The sequence below is a fragment of the Penicillium angulare genome (assembly GCF_028827245.1).
Source record: "Penicillium angulare strain IBT 27051 chromosome Unknown utg000005l_segment0_segment0, whole genome shotgun sequence".
Classification (NCBI taxonomy): domain Eukaryota; kingdom Fungi; phylum Ascomycota; class Eurotiomycetes; order Eurotiales; family Aspergillaceae; genus Penicillium; species Penicillium angulare.
The window spans coordinates 161016-178218 of NW_026623164.1; the positions used below are offsets into that span (position 1 = coordinate 161016).

Here is a 17203-nt window from a genome sequence, read left to right on the forward strand (position 1 = left end):
TGCAGAACTTCGCTAGTCATCTAGTAGGTAGGCCGGCTCTAATCTCCTTCTACTTAGAAAGGAAAATGATTGAAGAATCTAACGCATGCAGGTCCTTTACCCTGAAGATCGAAATTTTAGCAAAGCAATTCTCCAAGTATAACCCAATAGTACGTCAGAAGAAAATTGGTAAAAAGCAAGCGTATCGCAGCCCGGTGTATACGCTGTGTATGTTCTCCGCACCAATCCCGGCCCGCATTTATGCTCTGACCGCGGAACTGCATCCCCGCACTTTTCCCTCTTCCCTCAACTCAACCTCCCACGAACCAACCTCTCCAGCAGAGTCTTAATAGACACTACTTGTATCAGTTGTTCAGTTTGAATAAGATGGACGATTTTCAGGATGAAATACAAGACAGGGGGAAACCGACATCAATGGATGAGGCATATGATGAGCGACCGCGCAAGAAACGACGCAAGTACATTGCAAGAGCATGGTATGTATATTTCCAATTTTAGTGCCCAGGTGAGAGATCGAGAAACTGACATCTACCAGTAATGAATGCAAACGCCGCAAGATCAAATGTAATGGTGAAGCGCCATGTTATCGTTGTGGTCGGCAGCGCATTGAATGTGTCTATGTGGAGAATCCCCCTAACGACCCTCTCGGGGACCAAGAGTATGTATTTCGACGCTGAACTTTCCATAGACCAGAATATTCGAATAAGAAAAGCCAACATGAAATTGACGATTTATGTAGGAACTTTGAGAGGCTGTTTGAACAAATGCGATCGATGCAGGACCAGATCGCGTCGTTATCTGCAGCTGTCCGCACGGTGACGCACAGTGACGCGTCTCCCCTTTTTGGTGCAAGGTCCAGCGTAGTCGCGACTGCATCAGGATCTTTTCCAGCTCAAAGATCCATACGTCGAGTATCGTCAGCTCGCGAGGCCCCATTTCAAGGCCCGACAACCTCAGGATATAGTTTTGATCTTGCTAGATCTAGCTTACAGCAGCATGGAATCGTGGAGCGCAACGAGACAGGGGATGAGGGTGAATTCACCCAAGAGCCGTCGCCCCTGACATCGCCTTCCGCTCCAAACCATGAATTAGAAGTGCATCAGGCGGTAGATCCCCTATGGGCTCTGCCGAAAGATGAAGCCTTGCGACTTTGTCGAGTCTATGAAGAAGAAATGGGAATTATGTACCCTGTTTTGGAACTTACAGAGCTTTTGGGCCAAGTACATCAACTATATGGTTTGATGGACAACACTGGGAACGTTCCAAACCCAACAGAGGGAAGCAATCACTTGGATCGGAATGACATCCATATTCTTAGATTGGTTTTTGCGTGTGCTTTGACGGCCGAAGCGAGTGGTCGCAGTCAGCAGGCAATCGCACTTTTTGATAGTGTACGGGAAGTGCAAGACAACTGTGTGTGGGGACCCCCAGAAATCAAAAGCATAATATTTTTGACCTTGGTGGTGCGTAATCATACCAACCTAGCGAGGATTTGTGTGAACTAACATTCTTTGCAGTCGATTTTCTATTTTCAAATGGACGAAGAGACTCTTGCATGGCGAACAATTGGTATAGTCGAGCGCATGTGCTTAGAGAAAGGTCTGCACAGACGGGAGACTTTGAAACACCGATCAATTGAGGCTGCGGGAAGAGAACGAGTCCTTCGTCTTTTTTGGTCCATTTATATACTTGATATGCGTTGGAGCTTTGGAACAGGTATGCCCTTCGCGCTAGAGGACACCGACATTGACCCTTGGCTTCCGGAGCCAGAGGAAAAAACGCCCTATTTGCGTGTCATGATTCGCTACAGTCGCATTGCTGCTAAGGTGTGGAAATTTATATCGGCATTCAACAACACGAATGAAATTAGGAAGGACGAAATGAACTACTTGGATTGGCAAGTACTCCGTTGGGCACAGACAATTCCCGACTCTTTACGATTAGATCATCCCAGCACGCCAGAGTCAGATGCTGCCATTGAAGGCCCGAGAAGCCTGCGAAGGTTGCGCGCACTTCTTTACCTGCGCTCTAATCAACTACGGATGCTCATTCATCGCCCAGTACTACATACTGCTGGGCATATTGTCCGATACCCTGGCGAATCACATACTGTCGTTGAAATTGCCAAGGACACAATACGGTTCATCACTCGATTGAATGAAACCTCAGATATCTACAAACTTCAGCAAGTGACCTTCAACTGGTTTTTGGTTTCTGCACTGGCGGTTCTGTTCTTGGCCACTTCCCAGGCACCATCCCAATTCAGTGCTTCGTGCAAAGCCGAGTTTTATTTGGCATTGGAATTAGTCAAGGGATTTTCCACAAAGTCATACATCTCTCGAAGACTGTGGAAATCTATTCGGGGCCTTCGTAAATTGGGCCCACAATTAGGATTGAGCGTGCAAAAGGGCCGACCGGATGGATCAGCCCCTGAAAATCACAATCCCCTTGAGTCCTCCAATCACTTCGAATCACCGAACGTAGCTCCGGATTCAAGCATTCATAGCCAAACACCTTTGGACGGAGCGCAAATGACACAAGAACTAATGGAGTGGTTTGAAGCTGTCGGAAACTTGGAAGATCAAATCATGGGGGTAGGCACAGGGCTGCTACCAGATGAAGGTGCTTGGCAGCAAATGCCCAACGGGGCATATGTCTATGATTACGGAGGGGAACTCTCTAGCATGATGAGAGACTGCTTTTGAGCGGATCCTCATCATATCATACATATATCCGGATTACATCTAGAACGCCATCGTCATTATAGACTTTCTATCTATGAAGGACACTGCTCACGGTCATTATTGAATTCAAATCCCTAAATACTGCCAGACTGAAGGCTCTCTAGATCAGCAGCAGTCCAGTCGGTTACCAACATGTGTCCTGGCTCATGAGCGAAGACAAGCCCTTCAATCTTCTCTCCCGCAGCTTCCACTGCCATTTGAGGCGTGACACCGCAGGCCTGCGAAATAAATCAGTTGATTCATTCGGCAAAAGAGAAATCAATGTTATTTTAAACATACCCAAAAGACAGGCACCTCATCATCCTCAAAGATCTGGGGCTCTCCAAAGTCTGGCTTAGTGATATCAGTGATACCAAGTTGTTTAGCTCCGTCCCATCCCCAAGCGACAGGCTCGCCATGCGTAGAAAGATACGGACGGGTCACTTCGCGAACACGATCGATCTGCTCCAATCGATACGGTCGCATGGAGACAATACAATGAGCCCCTGTGAATATACCTGCAGGTAAAATTGGAATGTTCGACCTATACATAGCGACAACAGATTTAGTTCGCTGGTGTCGAGGAGGTAGTCCCGCCGCCATCAGCGCATCTTCAAAGGAGTATGAACATCCTATCAAAAAGGCCACATGACTTTCCGTCCATAGACTGGCTATCTCAGTGCGACTCTCCAGGTATTTGCCTCCCTTGTACACTCTGTATTTAGGGAAATCGGTGCAAACATCGAAATCAGTAGAGAGAATACAGCCCGCAGGTTTAATTGTATGTGGATTACCCGGCGTGGAGCTCATCCCCAGCAAGGGACATGCAACAGGATTTCGCAAACATAAGTTATGAAAGTCGGAGGCATATTCGCCCGGCAGAATCAGCAAATTAGCTTGTAGATAGCCTGGCGCCACGCCAGATGTGTTTGTCAAGCTGTTTTGGCGACATAGTAAACGTGCCTCATGCGATACAGTCGTGATGCTTCCCATGGTGATAACACGATTCGGAAAATCGAGATAGGACAAACTTGAATCGCGATAAATACGCCATTTATGATTTCGATTATGCTTGATTATTGGAAGCGTGTAAGCGTGTAAGCGTAGCCTCGGTTATCTTTGCATGGGTCCTCATTGACCGCAGTGGAGACTTCGTTATCATCGGGATCCACCTACCGATGGGGTTCAAGCGTGGGTTGGGGTTACTCCGCAACATCCAAACCTACAAGCGCCAATCAGCAGGATCCAGCATAGATAGGGCCACAGAGAGACGGGCAGAGTGGCAATGCGAAACTTTCATCCTTCTCTTCCTTCCCGCTTCCCCCTGTCTTTTTACTGATCGGACTGGTTCCGACGCCGGGACATCGGTCCGACAGAACCTTGACTGGCGCTGGCTTGGAGAAGAGGGGTCAAAGATAGACAAAAGATCAAGTATCCACTGATGTTTATCTTTCATGACGTTGACTCCGCTCAGGTTTGGAACCTTCAAAATTGGAATATATCTGTTGCTTGAGCCTCCGGGGATTTCATCAATATTTCTAACGGTGTATTTTCTGTCTCAACTACCATCATCACACATTGAAGCATTCCCATGTCCGTCGATAACAATGAAACCCAATCCTTCAAGTTGGAACCAACTGGTTCTAATCATAAAAATGTCGATAAGGAGGCCATGATGACGGATGAAGCATCCAATGGAGAATCGCTCGACGTCGTGCTCGATCCCAAAATGGAACGAAAGCTGTTGTTCAAATTAGATATGGCCTTTGTGCCTATTATCATGCTTGCATATCTGTCCTGCTTTTTAGATCGATCAAATATCGGTAAGAAATCCCCGATTTAGCTGGAAATTGACAGTATCATTCTTGCTAACTGACTTAGGCAATGTCAAGGTCGCTGGGATGCCCGAGGATATCAATGCGTCTGACGGCGAATTCTCTACGGCTGTCTCTATTTTCTATGCGACGTATGTGTTATTTGAATCTCCATGGGCGGTCCTCATGAAGAAACTCACGCCACGAAACATTTTGACCGGCCTATGCATTGTCTGGTCCCTGACTACGGTGTTCACTGGATTCATTGAAGGGGTCGGCTCATTATATGCCACTCGACTAATTCTAGGAGCCTGCGAGGCTGGCCTTTTTCCTTGCTTGAATCTTTACTTGACAATGGTATACCGGCGCGAGGAACAAGCTAAGCGAGTTTCTTACTTGATGAGCTGCGCTGCTATATCCGGTGCTGTTGGTGGTCTTCTCGCATACGGTTTACTTCAAATGGATGGGATAGGAGGAAAGGCCGGGTGGCGGTATGCTTTCCCCCAAAACGAATACATTCAAGTTGCGATAAATAACCAACTGACTCGTTGTATTCTAGATGGGTGTATATGATCGAAGGTATCTTCAGTTTCGTGATCGCCATCCTCATTTGGTTTGGTTTGCCCAACAACCCCACAGAGGCATATTTCCTCACGGAGGAAGAGCGCTGGATGATGCGCGTGCGAAATGAACAGCGACGAAAGTACATGGGCAGTGAAGAGTTCAGCTGGGAGGAGATGCGCATTGCCGCCACCGATCCAAAGCTACTATTCTCTGCAATTGTTCAGTTCTGTCAAGATATCCTTCTTTACGGATTCAGTACATTCCTGCCCACCATTCTCGAGAGCATGGGGTACAACTCGCTCATGAGCAATGTATTGACAGTTCCAGTCTACATATGGTCTGCGATGATATTTATAGCCATAGCCGTGTGCGCCGATCGATTTTCAAAATTTGCATCGGTAAGTTTAATCAGATTACCAGTAACCATTCCTCGGGGCCCATGCTAACATAGAAACAGTATATTTTTGCCGTGAACATGTTTGGCATTGTTGGCTATGTCTTGTTGATCACCGTCAGCAATCCAGCTGTCAAATATTTTGCAACCTTTCTCATTGGAATCCCTACTTATACAGCTGTTGGTCTGAACCTCGCCTGGTTGAATACCAACGTCGCCCCTCAATACCGACGAGCACTAGCAGTTGGACTGCAACAAACGATTGGTAATTGTGCAGGAATCGTTGCGGGTCAAATATATCGAAAGTCCCCATACGTCCTCGGGAATTCCTTCTCTCTGGGTGCGATTGTCGTATCTCAAATTGCTGTTGCTAGTCATGGTTTATACCTGCGCCGACAGAACAAATTGAAGGAGCAGATTGAGAGCGGGGAGAAGGAAGATACCCGGCGTATTCACACTGGGGATGGCGATGTAGACTTTAAGTATCATTACTAAATTATTTAGCTCAGAGAAATGGCCAACACTAATATAAAGTGTTAAAGATCAAGTTCAAATTGCATCCGTAGATGATAGATGTGTAGTTATGTAGTTTTAAGGAGAATGGGCGTGCTTGTCCGGATAATTTCCTCCTTAACGCCTTCAGTTAAACCGTGATATCTAATATAACAAAATAAGCTTGAAGTCCAGCTTGCAGACTTCCGGTCCAGGCATCAGAAAAGCATGCGAAAGCGACTCCAGACGTTGCAGCGGAAATAGCCGTAGCCATGGGCAGTGCAAACTCGGGATTCACAGTGTCGACCATGGTGGGTTCAAGAGCAGAGCGCCGAGTAGTAGCATTATACAAATTAGGAAGTGGTAGGTGTTTCGCAGTTGGAGCATCTGTTCCAAAAGCTAGAGATGCGCCGCCATCGAAAAAGTCGCGATAAGCGAATGCTCTTTTACAGATCTTCCAAAAAAGTAGCAAAGAGAAGCCGGTTTTTAATGTCTACAATGGCCACGCTAGACGCTCAGCATCTGATAGGCATCTCTTATCGTCTTATCATCTTATCGCATTATCTCCGATCGTCGGGTCGTTCCTTCCGTTTTCCCCGTCTTCCCCATGTTTCCTCTTGCCTACACAATCTGCTTGCATGATCACATATCACTGAAGCTGCCATGGAAACAAGAGCTTTGATTCTTCAACGCGAAAATGGGGTCCCTTGACAACGCGGCCTTGTCTTCGACAGTCGCAGCTTCTTCACCTAAGCTTTACCGCCAACCGCGTCGTCGCCCGGCTCATCTCCGGACTAAGACGGGATGCTTGACCTGTAGGCCTCTATGTGAGAAGAGTTTAATTGTTGATTATACTGATTCAAGTTCAAGGTCGAAACCGGAAGAAAAAATGCGATGAAGTTCGGGCGCCGTGTCTGAATTGTACGAAGCGACATATTGAATGTGTTTGGCGGCGTTCGCCTAAGCTGCAGCGACCCGATGAGAATGTCAGGATGATTTCAGAGACACTGAAGGGTGAGAAGAGATCAATTGTCGTTGAAGATGGCTTTGCGATACAACCATTGCTTCCAAGTACTTTCTATACAACGCATAGGGTGGAAGCAATACTTCGCATGCCATTCACGTACTCGACAGCTATCACCCCCGAAAGTGGAAACCTTTTCGACTTTTTGAAGCAAAAGTTTCTGCCTGAACTCATCAGACCAGCGGCAGAGACACATGTTATTGATACATTAAGCAAAGAGACATTAACCTTAGCTCTCGATTCGCCATTTTGCATGCATGCGCTACTTGCCTGCTGTGGTGCTGAGATTCCCGCCTACGATCAGAAACCTCGTGACTTAGCGCGCACTCATTACACACGCTCAGTAGGGGCTCTGAGAAAGCATCTGAGTGACAAATGTCTCCGAAGCCACTGGGTGGCCACAACTCTAACCGTCATGATGCTCTGTATCTACGAAGTATGCTATGCTCTCCACTGGTTGCAGACCTTGAAAGTTCTGACATGTTTTCATATAGCGATCGAAACCTCAATCCTCAACCGGCGTCTCAATTCATCTTGCTGGGGCTGCTAGATTGATTCACCTTGGTTCCTCGGGTCATTTAGATTCATCAAGCCCCACTGGCATAGAGAAAGCGATGCATCGCCTCGTTCAAGAATCTTTCATATTTCATGTTGCAACTAGCTTGCCATTTCAAAATGATTTCACCCAAAGAACCGAAATTGAAACAGCCTTCAGCTTAGCTGAAGAGGCTGTTCTGCCTCACTTTCGCCCTGAGAATCTCTCTTACTCCAGCTCACCAGTTCTTGGGTTCCCGCCCAAACTCTTCCGCTCTATCTATACGGCATATCGTCTATATCAGGAATCCAAATGGGGATCAGTGGACTTTGAAACATGTCGCAGTCTCGAATATGACCTACGGCAGTGGAGCGATCATATCGCATGGCTAGAGTTTGGGTCAGGCAGCAGCAGCGGACGCGTACCGCAGAATCACGACGTAGCTTTGCAACAAGCCACCGGAAATGATCTCCCATCTACTGCACTTCTAGGACCAAGACTTTATGTGATTGGCTGTCATATCATCCTCTCGCGTATGATGTCGCCAATCGATGGGCGGCGCCAACCTGACCTGGAGAAATTAATACAAAAGGGAATCAAGGCCGTGGGTGATTTACAGCCAGGACAGGATTATTTTGCAGAATACTACTGTTGGCCACTTCTTGTTATTGGCATGCATTTAACAAGCAAACCAGATAAAGACTTACTAATGGACCAGGTCCGCGCTTTTTGGAAGGCGACCAACAATGGCACTATGAGGAGATTGGCCGACATGCTGGATATTTTCTGGAAATCTCTTTGAAAAATTTCGCATGCAAGCTGTTTCAATTATCCATAAATACCAATAAATTCATTGATTAGAAATGTCATTATACGGTCTGAAGTTTTAACCGAGGTGGGGTGTTGAACTCAAGTATAATGGTGTTTCCAGATGTCGTCGGATAAACGGATATTTGGATTTGTAAGCGGCCTGTTGCCATTTAAGTCAGAAATTATGACAACCATCTCACTTTCAACTTTCTATCAAAGCTTGATATTCACTCAGATACTATGGGATCTATTGCATTCGGATCGCCTCGAGTCTTGAGGGCTGCGGGCCTTCCTTACTTCACCCCGGCCAATAATGCCGGCGCTGCTCTGAACCCTCAAGATCCCAACACCCCGACCTTGTTTCGACCACTACAAATCCGAGATGTTACACTTAAAAATCGAGTCATGGTCGCGCCCATGTGCATGTACTCAACTGAATCCGATCCAGCCTCACCAGCAATTGGTGCTCTGACCGATTTTCACGTTGCCCACCTTGGTCATCTAGCAGCTAAGGGTGTGGGGCTTGTGATCATCGAAGCAACGGCCGTACAGCCAAATGGCAGAATTTCCCCAAATGACTCTGGCCTCTGGCAAGAAGGGACTGAATCCGAACAATTCAAAGGCCTTCAGCGCGTGGCAAATTTCATACATAGCCAGGGTGCCAAAGTAGGAATTCAATTAGCCCACGCCGGCCGGAAGGCCAGTTGTGTCGCACCCTGGTTGTCATCAGAAGGGAAAAAGAGCAGCATTAAAGCCGACGAAAATGCTCATGGCTGGCCTTCTAATGTCGTTGGTCCGTCTGGTGGCGAGGAGCATATCTGGACATCAGGAGACAAGTATTGGCCGCCTCGAGAGCTGAGTACGTCAGAAGTGGAAGAACTTGTGCAGGCATTTGCACGAAGTGCGAAACTTGCTATCCAGGCCGGCGTGGATGTGATTGAGATTCACGGAGCGCATGGATACCTGCTGAACGAGTTCTTAAGCCCAGTCACAAACCGCCGCACCGATAAATATGGCGGCGACTTCTCGAACCGCGTTCGAATTGTGCAGGAGGTTAGCAATGCCGTTCGAGCTGCTATTCCAGCTGGAACACCTTTATTCCTCCGCATCAGCGCCACAGAATGGTTAGAAGGACAACCAGTTGCAGAAACAACCGGTAGCTGGGATATGCCCTCGTCGTCAAAGTTGGCAAAACTACTCCCTGAACTTGGCGTGGACCTTTTGGATGTTAGTTCCGGTGGTAATCACAAGGACCAGAAGGTTCAGCCTCATACCAATTATCAAATCGATCTTGCTGGTCAACTACGCAAAGAGATCCGTCAATCTGGTCAGAAGACGCTAGTTGGTGCTGTAGGTCTCATTACGGAGGCCGACGCTGCTAAGGATATTATCCAGGGCGCACATGAAGCGGTTGAGACCGAGGGTCTTCTTTCTGGACCAGAGCCTAAAGCTGATGCAGTGTTGATGGCGCGCCAATTTCTTCGAGAGCCTGAGTGGGTCTTTACAGCTGCCAAGAAGCTGGGCGTCCCAGTGTCTCTGCCCCATCAGTTTGCGCGCGGCTTGCTTTGAAATCTGACTGTAGAACATGCCATTCATATTTGATACATACAACTGAATACATAGAAATGATGATAATTGGAGCCTTGCTTCAAGTTAAACTCGAGTCATTATCTCATTCACAATATGCCTATATTTTGTCGTCATCCTCCCCGTCAAGCAAGACCTGTAATCCACGAGATCTTCGTATACATGGGGGTAGAGTCTCTTCTTCAGCCACACTACTAAGAGCCCATAACTTATCGAGTCTCCTGAGCACTGTGACTGCCTGTCCACCCAGTCGTGACACAGCGAGAAGAGAGATATAATCCCGAATAACAGCACTCTCATCGCCCAGAGAGACCGACCCTATAACAGCTAGAGGCCATAACAGAAGACTAGTAAAGTACCGATCCTGATCAATACAAGGTATAATTCGCCTCCCTTCTTGTGCATAATGCCCAATATTATCACTAACCACACAAAATCTCGGGTCTGGAGTCGACTTCAAAAGCAGTATCTGAAGCGCCAGTACATATAACCTCATACACAAGTCTCGCTCCCAACGCATCAGAGACGCATATCGTTCGACCTGAGATTGCAAACTCACCCACTCACAAACCTGATTTCTATCCAGTGAATCCTCTATTCTGGCCAACCTGGTCGCATCAGCTATAAGTAAAAAGAACTCATAAGATGTATGAAGAATAGGCTGAGTAGCGAGTGCTTGACTTGGCGAAAGCTGACTCGGACTAGCATGTACTGAATATGAAAAACACCTCGATAGATCCTCCCGGCAATGACTATCAGAGAGATAATCCAGGGAAGGATCAAAAAGCATCATCAACGACGCATGATAAACAAAACTTTCAACGCATATCCGGTCAAAGACAGCAGTTGCTTGTGGGGATATCCATCTTACGCGACGCTTTCCAAGAAGATATCCTGAGGCAGTGACATGTGGTGCTACTCTCAGAGTTGAGTCGATGCGCGAAGTCTGTCCATAATCAAGTTAGAATCATTTCAACCAGGCGTGAGTTAATTGCGGGAAGAGGCTTTAGTACCTCGAATACAGAGAGAGTTATAACCGTAGCAAGCAGAGCATCATGGGATCCAAAATCACAGGGTTGAGAAAGTGCTTCCCGGAGCATGACTAGTGTTTGCACATAGCTTTGAACTGCGCGAGATACTGTCCATTTAGAACATGAATTTGAAGATAGCGAGGCGAGATGCATTCCTGCGATTGAAATAAAAGAGCCCATCAAGGGTGGAAACTCTAAAGCTAGACGTAGCATATATGTCTGATCTGTATAACGAGATAGAGAATTTTGCCGTACGAGATTCGGTAGAAGGGTTGAGCCAAAATATTGATATAGATATCGGTGATGCTCCAGCTGAAATGGAGACGGCATTAATCCCGGTGGGCATAGACCCGGACTGGGGATTTCGGGTTTTATTTTTAGTTGGGAGGGCGTTGGTCCGGTATATTTTGATGGACTGGTCACTCTTGTGATACGTCTTTTATCTGTTATCTTCTCGTTGGAAGGCCATGAGCACTGCAGTGCATTTCGAGTACAAGCTATACATTGAGGCCGTGCCTCGTCGCATTTCTTCCGTCGCTGACGACCTGTATAGCTCGTTGTCAGTCTAGATTGGCTTATACAAATATATTAAACTGGAAACCTACATCTTAAGCATCCCGTCTGGGTTCTGATTTTGGCCAAGGATACAAAATTCATGGTGTTGATCAGACCGTCGAACAGTTAACCGTGCGGGGTTATCGCTCTCCCTCGGCTCTAGTATTTCTTGGCACTGGCCTCATCTTATATAGATTACCATTCTGATGAAAGACAAATAAAAGATTGATACATGATTTTTTTCAACTTGAAAATCTAAGCTGCATTTTGTGACAAATGATTGACAATCATGTTGAGATAAAATCCCGCTCGAGGCGTAGTATCCTCAACCCCAACCAGCTTCGCTCCATCATCCCATAAACGAAGCGCAACCATCTCATCACGAAGTGGGTCTTTCTCAAACTTCTCCAACTCGCTACCCTGAAATGGACCACCTTGGAAGGCCAGAGACTTCTGAGAAGCAGAAGACAAAGATGCGTAGTACGCATTATTGATAGCTGTGAGATATCTGTAGCGTACTAAGTCAGTCATGGCACAAGGATAAAAAAATATATTTAAATGAAAATAAAGACAAACGCACCGCTTGGCAGCAACATGACTATTAACCAACTGACAAACCGTCTCATGGAATCCCAATGATCGTAGATAGGCCGCACCGATAGCTTCATGGCCTACGCGGCCGACATTTTCCGGACTGTCGAGAAGATTCATACGGACTTCCGTTGTAGATTGCAAGGGGATGATTTGGCCAATATCATGTAGCAATGCTGCAATTACCAATTCATCACGCGCGCCTGTTGAGAACGAAGTTAGTTTTCGAATACACAATCAATTTCAATTAGACTGGCAGTCTGACCTGATTGGTTTGCATGGTGGGCTGCTTGTAGACAGTGCTCGAGTTGACTGATTGATTCGCCAATATAGTCTCCTTGACCGTATTGCTCTAGAGCGCTGATCAGAGTTTTTGCTTTTTCTGATGGGCAGTGTGTATTCATGGTGAAAGTACAATTGGAGGAACAGAAGTACGGGTGGGGAGTAGAGAAGGGAAGGGGGACACGGGGGGTTTAAATAATTTCCGTGGCATCTCTGGTCAATTCCTAAAACGGGGTCTTTGGTTTGGAAAAATTAAGAGAAATTACTTTGAATTAATGAGCATGGATTTAATAAATTCCAGGGACTTTAACTCATAATTTGCGTTAGTAGTTTCAAATAGTAGAGGCAAGCGTGGGTACGAGTAGGTTTATTATTCGAGAATGTTCAAGTTGGCAGTGGATATTCTCTTATTTTACATAATTCCTATATTTTGACGTTAAGTATTGATTTATATACATTAATCTACATGGTTTTGATGGATGTGTGTTTTTTTCTTTTGTAGCCTGGCAATGTGTACACTAGATATCTAGACTGTATCAGATTTAAGCTGTTGAGATGGCAGTGCCAGTAGGATCCACAGTTAACATAGGAGATCCATAAGCATAACGAGCCCGACCTTCCTCATACGAAACCCCATCCTGTCGCATATGTGTAGCAGGCCAAAGTTTTTGTCGGTCGGCATAATACTGATCGTGGAGATTGCCTTCAGTTGCGCAGTTGTAGGTCGCGTAGATGGCACGGCGATCTTTGCTGCTGGTATTAGCACCACTGCGATGGGCCAGATAGGACCCAAAGACGAGAATATCACCTTTGAACATCCACTGGAATTAGTTTGGATTGAGGGTTAAGTTGGAAGGAGGTGCGGTCTTATCACATACCGGGTTGTAAATCGCATGATGTCCATGGATGAGTTTTCACCCATTCGGGCTCAATGCATCGATCGTTTCCCAAGGGAATTTGCATGCGATGGCTTCCTTTGACTACATCCAGACCGCCATTTTCGGAGGTCATCTCGTCCACTGCGGCTAAGATGGTCAAGTGTTTGATGTTCTTGACATGGGTGTAAGCATTGGCGTCGATATGTGGATCAAAGCCGCCTAATAATCTTTTGTTAGCTGATCAAAACCAGATGCTTTCCACAATAAAGACAGCTGTAGTCACTCACCACTTCCGGCTAGTTTGTAATTGATCTTTTCTTTGAACAACAGCATCTCTTCTCCGGCCAGCTGTTGTAAAATGCTGGTGGCCCGGTCTCCGCGCAAGAAGCTTTCAAAGCCGGAATGGGAGTTGACAAAGTTCTCCGTGCGGCACAAGACCCGATCGCCATTGCCATTGACCTCTTCATAGGGCATCCAGGGGACACCGGGGGTTCGAGGCAAGTCGTGGACTTCTTGGGCCCATTGCTGGAGAGTCTTGGCTTCGAGTTCTGTGAAAAAGGCCCGGATTAGTAGGTATCCATTGTCGTGGAAGGATTGAAGATCCTCTGGGGTCAAGTTGTAGTATGCGTTGTCCATGGCGAGGTTTCTTCTTTGATTAGTCCAGAGGGGAGACGAATCAACAGAACTAGCTGGTTAAGGTGAAAGGAAGTTTCTGAGTATTATATAGATGGCTCATTGTACCATACCGTGGCTAGGCAGATGCCCATGTGCCCAGGTGGTTCAGGTAGTACTGTATACGAGATGGGCAAGGTTACACTTGCCTCAAAGGGGATCAACCCCTGGTCCCACCTTGCGCTTCGCACCGAAAATTGCAGTGATAGAAAGTGACATGCATCGATGGATCATGTTATACGCCACTTCGTCTATAAACAGTGGAGACATACTACATGGACGGGTTATAGTAAAGGTCCAAGTGTTGATGTTGAAGAAGTGTCATGGAGATCACATGGGGCAATGAAGCACGATGATTGGTCGATTATGCGTTGGCTGGAGACCCACGTGCAGCTAGATTGCTGAGTCATGTGTTGCCTAAACAGGTTAGACCACGGGTACCTCCGCCAACCAGCCAACCAGCCAATCAACAGTCTCTGTTGTCTTCACAAGGTTATTGCGTAAACAAAGCATCGTTACTCTTCAGCGCTCAAGTGTACAATCTCCAGGCTATCAAACCCGGTACATAACTAAGTACCGACCAGGGTCCACGCGCGCACTTCCCTCCGATACTCGTGGTTCAACCTTCTCCGGTCTCAGCTCGTGCCGGTAAACAAGCTTATCATTGGACCTTAAGAGCACGAGAATGAGACTGTTACATCGTCAATCGTGCAATTGTGATAGAAAGAGAGAGTTTCCATTAGGTATGTAGCTAAGGAGATGTCTAAACGTGCTGTCTTGGATCTACGGGAAGGTGAATATGCAGATGAAGGCCATATCATGTACGTAGTAAGCCGGAGCATACAGCTATAAACTCTCTCCTCTTCTCTTCCTTCCTTTCCTCTTCTTCCTCAATTGCATCTTCCCCTATCCAAGCTTCCCAAATTAATCGGCCGCAAGCTTCTTGATTCTGGGTTATCCAATTCATTCTCGTTGAACCCCGCCTCTATCAGACGCCCTCATGGAGAACTCACCCGCCGATTCCGTGATGGTCAAGGAACCTCGCGAGAAGGCGCAGGAGGATGAGTGGACTCTGGAGCAGCGCCAAGCCATGACAAAAACATCCAGCACCCTCAATGTTTTCATCTCAGGAACCGCCCTGTTCAGCGATGGCTACAATGCGCAAATCGGTGCGTTATGGAACCTTAAAAAATCCCCACCAGCTCAATCTTGCTAATGCCCCTCAGTCGGCTACATGGACGCGCTATTCGCAAACCTGTAAGTGAAAAGGTTCTCATAAAAATGACTAAAGAATCAGAACAGAAGGGCTAACAGAGGATGTTCAGTTACAAACACACCATGTCCAAGACCATCAAAACACGCCTATCCAACTCATATTTGATCGGCGAAATCTTTGGAATGCTCTTCTTCGGCTCGCTCATTGACCGTCTCGGTCGTCGAATGGGTGTCATCGCAACTACCCTCTTTCTCATCCTTGGTATCGTTCTAGCCACTGCCGCACATGGCACCTCTGAACTCGGGTAGGTCTACTCCGTACTGATCCCGCACGAATCTCGCTATCTCCTCCACTCTTCTTTCTGGGTGACGTGATTACTGACCGGGGCGATGCAGAATGTTCTGGATGATGATCGTGGCACGTGGTATAGCCGGCTTCGGTGCCGGAGGAGAGTATCCAGTCTGTGGTTCAAGTGCTACTGAAGCAGCCGATGAGACCACAAAGTTACGCAGACGACGAGGAATCTTAGTCGCCCTGACCACCGACTTCGCAGTTGACCTAGTATGTGAAAGAGAATATTGATCGAACTAATGAACACTCGCTAATTTGAATCAAAGGGAATGGTCGCAGCGGGAATTGTTTCTGTGATTGTCCTCGCAGCCTATGACCAAAAGGATGCCGAGGGTGTTTGGCGAATTACCTTTGGACTCGGTGTTGTGGTGAGTACAAAGCCCTCCTTTTCTATCAAGAAATGCCTCAAATCTCTAATCCAAAGTACCTTTACAGTTTCCACTGGCAGTTTGCTTCTTCCGAATTCGAATGATCAACTCCACCCAGTACAAGAAACATTCAATCAAGTCGAACTATCCCTACCTCCTGGTTCTCAAACGCTATTGGAAACCAATGCTTGGAACATGTAAGTGACGGTTTTTTCTCTTATCCCCCACTGTTGAACCATTTTTGACTAATTACAAAATGTCCACTAGCCGTCACTTGGTTCTGTTACGATTTCGTGGCTCTTCCATTCGGCCTGTTCTCTTCAACAATCGTTGCGCAGCTAGTGAAGGAAAACACCAGCTTTCAAAACATTGCATACGGCGTAAGTTTCATCTACTGTGATGTCTACACATCCTCAAAATAACGTCGCGCTGACTAGCTCCATTTTATCAGACTGCAATCAATTGCTTCCTTCTACTGGGTTGCATAGTCGGTGGATTCCTAATGGATCGCATCGGCCGAAAGCAAACCATGACTCTCGGATTCTTCGCCTGGGGCATCTGGGCATTCATCCTAGGCGGTGCATTAGGACCTATTCAAAGCGTCTTCCCACTCTTCATCATCATGTACGGTATCTTCCAAGCACTAGGAGAGATGGGACCCGGCGTAGCCACCTTTCTCTGCACAGCGGAATCCTTCCCAACACCCCTGCGTGGCCACTTTCTGGGCTTCGCCGCCGCTGCTGGAAAGGCAGGTGCAGCAATTGGTACTCAAGTCTTTACGCCAATTCAGGCTTCATTTCACACCGTACACAAGGGTCAACAGGCTGTGTTTCTGATCGCCGCAGCATTTACAATTGTGGGAGGAGTTGTTTCATGGATTTTCGTTCCTGATATGTCTCGTGAACTGGAGACTGAGGATGCCCGTTTCAAGTCGTATCTGGAAGAGAATGGTTATGATATCAGTTGTTATGGGGAGGCGTTGGTTGTCAGTCACAGGGAGTAGGTGGGAGAGGAAACACCAGGCGCAACAAAGTTTGCTTGAATACAAAAGAACAAAAAGCAAGAGACTACTGCGTCGAGGCTATGCACAATGAGTCCAAAAAGTTTGAGTTATTGATCATTCACGTCTGTTTTTATCCCTTTCTTTTTTTTTTATCCTCGCAATTTTCGTTGTCGAACAGCTTTAATCTATGGTTAGATTCTGTTTAGCTCCAAAAATCAAAAAGCATATTTGAATCAACCCCACTCCAATATAGTATTCCCATATTCTAACATGTTCCTCTACTTCGAGGACATTGAGCGATTCAAAGATGACG

General features: G+C 46.7%; 8 protein-coding genes across 8 annotated transcripts; 5 read left to right on the forward strand and 3 right to left on the reverse strand.

The window, feature by feature from the left end:
- Positions 1-414: 414 nt before the first annotated feature.
- N7478_007450 (putative C6 transcription factor) lies at positions 415-2705 on the forward strand (the record flags this gene model as incomplete). The annotated part of the gene is made up of 4 exons (XM_056923664.1): positions 415-476; positions 536-658; positions 740-1463; positions 1518-2705. The coding sequence occupies 4 exons, from the start codon at positions 415-417 to the stop codon at positions 2703-2705; spliced, it is 2097 nt and encodes a 698-aa protein (XP_056776390.1).
- Positions 2706-2818: 113 nt separating this feature from the next.
- N7478_007451 (DUF1445 domain protein) lies at positions 2819-3716 on the reverse strand (the record flags this gene model as incomplete). Its single annotated transcript, XM_056923665.1, has 2 exons — positions 2819-2962; positions 3024-3716. 2 exons carry the CDS (start codon positions 3714-3716, stop codon positions 2819-2821), a joined length of 837 nt encoding a protein of 278 aa, XP_056776391.1.
- Positions 3717-4314: 598 nt separating this feature from the next.
- On the forward strand, positions 4315-5990 carry N7478_007452 (uncharacterized protein; the record flags this gene model as incomplete). The annotated part of the gene is made up of 4 exons (XM_056923666.1): positions 4315-4546; positions 4605-5028; positions 5097-5499; positions 5559-5990. The coding sequence occupies 4 exons, from the start codon at positions 4315-4317 to the stop codon at positions 5988-5990; spliced, it is 1491 nt and encodes a 496-aa protein (XP_056776392.1).
- A 694-nt stretch (positions 5991-6684) lies between these two features.
- N7478_007453 (Zn(II)2Cys6 transcription factor) lies at positions 6685-8348 on the forward strand (the record flags this gene model as incomplete). Its single annotated transcript, XM_056923667.1, has 3 exons — positions 6685-6802; positions 6852-7447; positions 7506-8348. The coding sequence occupies 3 exons, from the start codon at positions 6685-6687 to the stop codon at positions 8346-8348; spliced, it is 1557 nt and encodes a 518-aa protein (XP_056776393.1).
- Positions 8349-8596: 248 nt separating this feature from the next.
- Positions 8597-9925, forward strand: N7478_007454 (NADH:flavin oxidoreductase/NADH oxidase; the record flags this gene model as incomplete). Its single annotated transcript, XM_056923668.1, has 1 exon — positions 8597-9925. The coding sequence occupies one exon, from the start codon at positions 8597-8599 to the stop codon at positions 9923-9925; it is 1329 nt and encodes a 442-aa protein (XP_056776394.1).
- Positions 9926-11784: 1859 nt separating this feature from the next.
- On the reverse strand, positions 11785-12524 carry N7478_007455 (HD domain-containing protein; the record flags this gene model as incomplete). The annotated part of the gene is made up of 3 exons (XM_056923669.1): positions 11785-12037; positions 12110-12323; positions 12386-12524. The coding sequence occupies 3 exons, from the start codon at positions 12522-12524 to the stop codon at positions 11785-11787; spliced, it is 606 nt and encodes a 201-aa protein (XP_056776395.1).
- Positions 12525-12944: 420 nt separating this feature from the next.
- On the reverse strand, positions 12945-13916 carry N7478_007456 (phytanoyl-CoA dioxygenase family protein; the record flags this gene model as incomplete). The annotated part of the gene is made up of 3 exons (XM_056923670.1): positions 12945-13210; positions 13281-13499; positions 13568-13916. The coding sequence occupies 3 exons, from the start codon at positions 13914-13916 to the stop codon at positions 12945-12947; spliced, it is 834 nt and encodes a 277-aa protein (XP_056776396.1).
- Positions 13917-14952: 1036 nt separating this feature from the next.
- Positions 14953-16890, forward strand: N7478_007457 (uncharacterized protein; the record flags this gene model as incomplete). The annotated part of the gene is made up of 8 exons (XM_056923671.1): positions 14953-15121; positions 15179-15209; positions 15278-15472; positions 15564-15729; positions 15786-15887; positions 15955-16084; positions 16155-16267; positions 16339-16890. 8 exons carry the CDS (start codon positions 14953-14955, stop codon positions 16888-16890), a joined length of 1458 nt encoding a protein of 485 aa, XP_056776397.1.
- Between the last annotated feature and the right edge of the window lie 313 nt (positions 16891-17203).